Here is an 8,973-nt window from a genome sequence, read left to right on the forward strand (position 1 = left end):
ATGTATTCTATTTTTGAACAATTATGTACCCGAGGCCCAAGCAATGAGAAAATAATTAATTATCACGCAAAATCTGTACAACGCGATCTATATTGTTTTAGGGAAACGTAGACTTTCCAGTCTCTCATTGAGAATATTGATTTGAGCTTATGTTATGTTACATAATAACCCACCTTTTTGTTCGCCGCGGTCGGGTAATTACTCTGTTGTGCAAAAAGTCTATTAAGCGTGTACTTTTTTGCTTAAATCATATTTTAAATGAAGATTCCCGCACGTGTACGTTTTTAATTAAAAATCAATTCAGTTGCTAGCCAAAAACAAACCACTTATGTACATGTTTATGTGAATCGTATAATATGTACAGTCATGAGCAATATAATGTACCCACTTTAGGACTCTGTCGCACTAACATATAGATAGATAGATAGATAGATAAAATACTTTATTGAGCACAATGGACACAAAATACAGAGATAAGGACAACATATACAGAAAAGCACAACAGGCGGCCATATTTGACATTTAGTGAGACTTACAGTTCAATTTGTCAAAAAAGTTAAGTACCAAATTGTATATATATTAATGCTCGTGACCGTACCAGGAACTAAGATCACGAATGTAAAAGAAAAAAATGTTAACATGAGAATAGCAATATTTGCATGTAAATAGTTTAAGAGATTAATTATCAACATTATTAAAATAATTGGCAGAGATGGACGGAGAGATATGCTCATATAGCAATAGGCATAATACGACACTCCTACGACTTTACCTAATTAAGTATAGCTACAACGGCAACAATGTGAATCATCATCATCAGCCCATTAACGCCCCCACTGCTGGGCACGGGCCTTCCCTGGATAGGGAGATCGGGCCTTAAACAATCACGCGGGCCCAGTGCGGATCGATGGTTATTAACGACTGCTAATGCAGCCGGGACCAACGTCTTAACGTGCCTTCCGAAGCACGGAGGAGCTCGAGATGAAAACTTTTTTTTTGTGGTCACCCATTCTATGACCGGCCTATGCGAAAGTTGCTTAACTTCAACAATCGCAGACCGAGCGCGTTTACCGCTGCGTTACCGAGCTCCTCAACTCAATGTGAATATGAAACACAAAATGTAATTATACTGTACACTATTTATTCGTAGACTGTACACGGGGTGTAAGTGACATCGTAACGAATACTGAGGGGGGAGGGGGAGATCCAGCTCATTATTCTAAGTTAATATCAAGTAGAATTTTCCATCATAAAAATATAGAACTGAAAATAATTTAAAAATCTAAATAAAAATCATGCATTTTGCGACGGTAAATTCCACTTGATATAAACTCAGCAGAATCATGGTCTGAATCATCTCCCTTAATATTCGTTACGATGTCACTAACATCTTGTGTATGTAATATACAGGGTGTTAGTGACATCGTAACGAAAACTTTGAGGGGTGATTGAGGCCATGATTCTGAGATGATATCAAGTGGAATTTTTCGTCGCAAAAGTATGGAACAGAAAATAATAAAAAGAAAAACAAAAATTTTCATGAATTTTCCGACTGAAAATTCCACTTGATATCAACTCAGAATCATGGTCTGAATCATCCCCCTCAGTATTCGTTACGGTGCCAAAAACACCCATACCTACTTGTATGGGTACAGTATGTCATGAACTTGTGCGGGGTGGAAGTGACATCGTAACGAATACTGAGGGGGATGAAACAGCTGATTATTCTGAGTTAATATCAAGTGGAATTTTTCATCGCAAAAGTATAGAATTGAAAATACATAATTTTAAAAAACTAATAAAAAATCATGAATTTTGCGACGGAAAATTTCACTTGATATCAACTCAGAATCATGGTCTCAATCATCCCCCTCAGTATTCGTTACGATGTCACTAACACCCTGTATGTAATATATAGCAAGAAATATCGTACCTCGAATGATAGAGTTTCCCCCTGGACATTGGTCAGTTTGGCTGACCAGGAGTTCTTGTCGTGGACGGCATCCTTCCTCAGGAACATGGATCCTTGTGTTTCCATTTGCGGCTTGTCACCTGCAAGAGTTTAGAAATGATTTATTTACTTTTTAAAAGATATAACCTAACCTAAGCATAGAACAGAAATAGTTTATCATAAAAGAGCGCTACATACAAAAAAAAAGACAACAACATCATATCAAATTTCCACTAAAACAATTTAAAAAAAAGCAAGACGGATGTTTGTCGAAATGATCATAAGGTAATAATGGTGGTAGGCGCCTTGAGATAAAAGGACCTCATTCAGCACAAGTCGCGACGTGAACCACGACGCTGATATTGTGTGGACCCTGTTGGGTGACGCACGAACATTGTGTTCCATGAACATGTGTGAATGGTGTACATAAATTATAATTATAATACCAAATTACTTTAATAAAATCGAGATAAAGAGGAGCTCGGTGGCGCAGCGGTAAACGCGCTCGGTCTGCGATTGTTGAAGTTAAGCAACTTTCGCAAAGGCCGGTCATAGGATGGGTGACCACAAAAAAAAACAGTTTTCATCTCGAGCTCTTCCGTGCTTCGGAAGGCACGTTAAGCCGTTGGTCCCGGCTGCATGCAGTCGTTATTAACCATCAATCCGCACTGGGCCCGCGTGATGGTTTAAGGCCCGATCTCCCTATCCATCTATAGGGAAGGCCCTGGCCCCAGCAGTGGGGACGTTAATGGGCTGATGATGATGACTTTAATAGAATTAGAGCGTAAATAAACATGACTTAGCATCGCGCCTGTATATCCGAAGGGGTAGGCTCAAGTGTGTAGTGTGTGTGTATACGCCCAGCTTCTTCTTTCTGAATGTGAACCTTACCAAGAGTGAAGACAAGCTGCACAACATCATTCTCCTCATCATAGGGCCTGGTGAACCTGACGACCCCGTTGAACGGCTGACCACGACGCAGCACAGTCACTGTCGGATTCTCGTCGTTTACCACCTCGTATCTGGAATATAATTCTGGTCAAACAACATGCCATCATCACCCACCAGTGCACTCCACCACAGATAGGACCTATACGATTTGATTTCTTAGTTGAGCCATTGAATAAAGACCTTACGAATTATGACGGCGACTCAACTTGCAACTTTATGGTTGTATGGCAACCGGTTGTCATAGAGTAGAGACAACCATTACTGCCAATGTCAAGTACAGGGACCACATTTGTCCATAGAGAACGTCCATATAAGGGCGTCCAAAGGTCGACAAAGGTATAGGTCTACCAGAATCTGATGGCATAAAAAAAGTAAAAAAAATATTTTAAGTTTTGACGTGATGAGTGGATAAAGAGACAAACTCACATTCAAGCGTTAGCGTTCACAAGACGCCCGGGCGGACAATACTGGACACGACAGGGCAAAAAATAGAACGAAAGCAATACTGTATTGCATACAATAAGTACTTTATATAATGTCCATATTGTCCGTCAATAGGTAAAAAATAAAAAGTATCAAGACGTTTTCATCAAATTACCCGAGTGTTGCTTACTATAGAAATTTTATTTCCCCATTTGCCATCAGATTCTGGTACACCTATATCACATATTTCCTGAAACAGGATACGGCGACTCTTTTGATAGCGAGTGGCATTACGTTTCGTCTGTCACTTGCTTGTACAGTTCATCGTCATCTCCCTAACATTATCCCGTCACAGGGTCCGCTTACCTAACCTAAAGATTTGACAGGTCCGGTTTTTTTACAGAAGCGACTGCCTGTCTGACCTTTCAACCCACGAAGGGAAAACCAGCCCAATACAGGTTAGGTCACGTAACTCCGAAAATGCATTTCTCGGGAATGTGGGTTTCCTCACGATGTTTTCCCTCACCGGTGATAATAATAATTAAAAAAAAAATTATTATTTGTATGTCTTTTTCATTATTATTAGTGATAATTATTTATGATCCAAACATGAATTCGAAAACAAATTCGACAATCATTGGTTTAGGCATGTGTTGGATTCGAACCTGCGACCTCAAAGGTCAGGCGGCACTCGGCAAGTTTTTTTTTCTATGGAGTGTCCTATCTGGGGTGTGGTAGAACAGCGTTCCGTACATCGTCTGATCGAATTGCCCTGTGCCCTATCAGCGGGACTTTTCATAAGCTCTTCAGGGCTGGATTTGGAGGTGTGGAGGCCCTGGGGCAAAGAAGCGGAAGCCCCTAATTATTTATCTGCCCTCCGCCAAAAGCGGCCCTAAAGCTGTTTATGTAATGGTAGTTAAAAATATCAGTAAGCACTAGCCTCTGTAGGAATCACAAACATTTAATTTTATTAACTTACTTTTGTGTTTTGTGAAGCTTGGCATTTTCTTTTGGGTAGAAATAGACGACATCCACATGAAGGGGTTCCATGTTTGATTCTATTTCAATCTGAAAAGAGATAAACCGAAATATGAGAACTACTTATTGTGTATTAACTAATGCTTGAAGAGTGATCGTCTATCAGCGCACAAAATCCGCCCGAATCATACGTGCTTTCAGAATTATCTGTTTTGTATAGAATTATTATCTCTCCATTATACAGGGTGTTAGTTACATCGTAACGAAAACTTTGTTCAAAATGAAAGTTGATATCAAATGGAATCTTGAGAACACAGACGTCACCCAGCCATCGAGAGAGTCAACATTTTTATTATTAATAACTTACAATAAATTATGTGTTTATATGCTATAATGTCTTATTATAAGTTTTTCTATAAATACTTATCTCCATAGGCAATAATAAAATAATGTAAATTTATTATAATAGCTAAATCGCCCGGTCTATTAAACAAAAATAATCTTGTAATAAAATTGGTATTTTATCTTGCTTCTTTAATCGGACAAGACAAGACAAGACATAAAAATGTTTTCTAAAAATAGATACCTATAACTAGGTACGAACGTACGTACCTATTTCCTAAATTTAAATAAATAATAAAAAATATTTCCACAAAAAGCCATTTTATAACATTTTTTAAATTACAGCCATTATCCAGCTTACGACACCGTATCAACAGTGGCTGCAAGTTGTCTTTGTTTGCTTGTGGCTCTGCCCACCCCATTAGGGATTACGGGCGTGAGTTTATGTATGTATGTATGTGTTTTAAATTACAAGAGAAGTAAATAAATGCATGACTGAAATGTGTTTTTAACGACTTTTATAATGAAATTACACGCACTATTCTGGGTTAGATTTCCAGTTGGGGCAAGTGAGAAACGCAGTGGAACAGTGAGCAACCTAAACTAAACTTACACCGTATAGTGGCGATTTGTGGTACTTAGCCAGATACAGATAAAAAGTAAAGCCTATATCTACAATAAATGAGGATAAAAACTAAAAGGGACCTCAAAATGTAAGCGGCAGCGCTTAGAAAATGCAATTCCGACTCGAGATCAAAAATTTGAGATCCCGCGGGATTGGAAATATCAATCCCGAAAAATTTGACGAGATCTCGCGAGATAGGGATTGCATTCCTTAGTAGTACACCTACAGACACCCAAACCTATTATTGTGTATTTACATACTTAGTCTAAACACAATTTATTGCTGTTCACCCCCGTGCCGGATTGTTCTTGGCGCAAAGGTTGTCCATTGCTGTACAGCGAGGAAATGCGGCTAGTGTAATGGGTACCTTTGCGCCCGGATTAGTCAGGGGCGGGCTTTTTGACGAGTGCAGTAAATAGCATTATTTTTGTTAAAATTATTTATGTAATTTCGTGTTTAGTTAATGTAATTAAATTTGATTTAAGATTTATTGCTAATAATGTTCACAAAACCAGCAACTAATTGTTCGATTATCAAGTTATACTAGCTACGTGATTTATTATTGTATTCACAAGTTTTTAAAGTATTATATTATTTAGGATACTGTGTTAGCTTAATATATGCGGCGCTATACGATTTATGTATTTTTAAATGTTCACAGATTAAGACCACTCACGAATTGTTATAAAAACAAGTATTTACATAAAATATTATGTAATTAAAGTTTATGATACTTTGACTCTATCAACGCCTTTTTTTCTTTATAAGAACCTACCTAATATTATTATGTTCTGTTAGAATACAAATCACTTTTTTTGCTTAATGTGTGTTGAGATATATACAGGGGGTTAAATTCTGACCGTGATTCTGATTTGACATCAAGTGGGATTACCTGTCGGAAAATGCATGAGAATTTTAGTGGTCTTTTTTTTATTAAGTATTTTCAGTTCCACACTTTACCGGACCTGTCAAATCTTCAGATTAGATAAACGGACTCTGTCAAAAACGGACCCTGTCAAAAACGGACCCTGTCAAAAACGGACCATGTCAAAAACGGTCCCTGTCAAAAAACGGAGATGACGATTTTCAGTACCATACTTTTGCGACGGAAAATGATCTGAACTCCACAAAGTTTTCGTTACAATGTCACTAAGACCCTGTATGATAAATTGTAGAGTGACAGGTAACTAGTGCTACGTCCATCATGTTAGGCGAAGCGTAAATACACTAGTATTTTTTTTTTAGTTATTGTATAAGTAGGTAAATACTCGTTCTATGTTCTATTCCGTAATAATATTTAATATAAATTGAATTTAATTGTATTTCGTAATATCTGTGACGTGTAATTATTATTATCAATAAATGACTATGACTAGGTACCTATGTTTTATTATTTGGTTTCTTTTGAATAGAGTTTTATTTGCGTACCATTTAGATAATATAATGTATATGGAGAGAGCTATGCTCGGTATTTCCCTGCTCGATCGAATCAGAAATGAGGAGATCCGCAGGAGAACTAAAGTCACCGACATAGCTCGAAGAATTGCAAAGCTGAAGTGGCAGTGGGCAGGACACATAGCGAGGAGAACCGATGGCCGATGGGGCGGAAAGGTTCTGGAGTGGCGACCACGTGTCGGACGACGCTCAGTGGGTAGGCCCGCTACAAGGTGGACCGACGATCTGGTGAAGGTCGCGGGAAGCCGCTGGATGCGGGCAGCGCAGGACCGATCGTCGTGGAGATCCTTGGGGGAGGCCTATGCCCAGCAGTGGGCGTCATACGGCTGATGATGAATGTATAATAGGTAGGTAAGTACCTATGTTGATTTGTCGGGCAAAGTCTTAAGATTTATTCGACATGTCACCAAATAATATATTTAATTAAATTACATTTATTTTCCCTTTGGTTTGTGCAGTAATATTTTAATCTACAGTTTAAAAAACTTTAGCATTATATATTAAAAAAGTTTTTATTTTTGTGTATTGTTATTTCGACTATGGCGAATGGTAATTATAATATTACCTAACCATCAACCCACCCGAAAATAAATCGAAAAACTTTAGTGGTTAAAGTAAAAAAAATCAAACAATTTTCTTTGATCTTTGCACTTTTCATGTATAATTTGTATTTCATTAGTTACTTACCTACCTAGTAAATAAAACGTACCAAAGTTTAATAAGTATAATAAAGAGAAGATATTATGTACGTTGTAGGCAGATTAGAAACATTTATTTTAATTTAGAGCTTTTTGTAGATAATTTACTGTGAAATGTTGCCAAGCTTTTATTTGTTTTGATCTTGGTGATAGAGTTAGCTTCGCTGTCATTTTTCATTTTAGTATAAACGACGAAAATATCACAAGGTAGATAAAATTTATAGCATTTTTAAATTATTTTTGAACTAAAACGTTTCAACTCTTAGATAGATAAAATACTTTATCGAACACAATAACACACAAGATACAGAAATAAGGACAACAGATACAGAAAGGGACAACAGGCGGCCTCATTGCTCATACAGCAATTTCTTCCAGGCAACTCTAACTCTTAAACAGATTTTATCATTTTTGTTTGATCTGTGTTGAAATGTGAAAAATTGTTATTAAGTAGGTAGCTATGCGTAACTACTTACAGAAATTATGATAATACCATACTCGAGTATTACGTTATAAATAACTAAAAAAGTGATTGACGAATGATGGATGACTAAGATGAGTGTTGTTATTAGTTTAACAATAAAAAAGTATTAATAGGCAAATTAAATATTTCCGCAATCCTAAAAAAACTCTTAAGTACTTAAAAAATTACAAATCTATCCATTACCTTTTTTATGAAAACACTGGCCACAAACACTTAACACGACACAGGTAATTTATTTTCTTTTTTATTATGTCACACGCGTTCGAATATTCAATTTGAATTTAATTTTAGAACGCGTTGGGATGCCCGCGCGCTTCTACTGAGTCGCGAATATCTCTGCGCTTGGTGTATATCTGTTGATTCGCGTCATAGACTTTAGGCAGTGTTGTCCACGCGTTTTAGAGCTTCTGGACAAAATGATGTATGACTTATTAACAGCCAAGCTTCGCAAAGTTGGTTTGGCGCTATAGTCTCTCAATCTAAACAATGTTTTAAAAGTGAAGGTAGAGCAATTTTTAGAAAAAGTATGTATTGATAATCCATACAATTTAAAGCGATGAGGTAAAAGAAAGAAAATTAGCTGCTGTTAGATGTCAGAGGTTATTATAATATTCATAGATTTGTATTCACATTTGTCCAAACATTTTGATAATATTCTAAAGAAAAATCATAATCTTTTAAATTCTTAACTATCCATATAACTACATTAATTTTCTTTTTTTTAATCATTAAGAAAAATATTTATATTTAATTATTTATCGAAACTATTTATTAGTAACTTTCTAAGTACAAAATTATTCAGTTGTGCTTACATACTTTTCTACGCGTATCTAACCGTACGTTTTGTCCACTAAATGGTTACTATTATGTGCACTCTACACTGACGTAGCTACTAGCTACCAATTCACAGTAAAATAATCTCAGTTGAATGTGTCAACATGAGTAAGCCATAGTATTTCCCTAAGTTATCATTATTTATTAATTGTAAGGTTGTTGTCATGTCATCGCATTTACGTCCCACTACTGGGAAAAGAGTCTATCAATTCATAATTCATTTATTCCCAAT

The 8,973-nt window shown here is 36.5% G+C and overlaps 1 protein-coding gene across 1 annotated transcript in view; it reads right to left on the reverse strand.

Moving 5' to 3' along the window:
• The window catches only part of LOC126374160 (hemocyte protein-glutamine gamma-glutamyltransferase-like), a 28,175-nt gene extending 19,929 nt beyond the window's left edge, over positions 1–8,246 (reverse strand). Inside the window, exons 1-4 of the mRNA XM_050020631.1 lie at positions 8,091–8,246; positions 4,305–4,393; positions 2,843–2,973; positions 1,934–2,052 (exon numbers count right to left, since the gene is read on the reverse strand). Of these exons, the coding sequence (XP_049876588.1) occupies positions 1,934–2,052; positions 2,843–2,973; positions 4,305–4,375 (321 nt within the window). The 5' untranslated portion in view covers positions 4,376–4,393; positions 8,091–8,246. The remainder of the gene's footprint in view (positions 1–1,933; positions 2,053–2,842; positions 2,974–4,304; positions 4,394–8,090) is intronic.
• Between the last annotated feature and the right edge of the window lie 727 nt (positions 8,247–8,973).

This window comes from Pectinophora gossypiella, chromosome 17 (assembly GCF_024362695.1).
Source record: "Pectinophora gossypiella chromosome 17, ilPecGoss1.1, whole genome shotgun sequence".
NCBI classification, from domain to species: domain Eukaryota; kingdom Metazoa; phylum Arthropoda; class Insecta; order Lepidoptera; family Gelechiidae; genus Pectinophora; species Pectinophora gossypiella.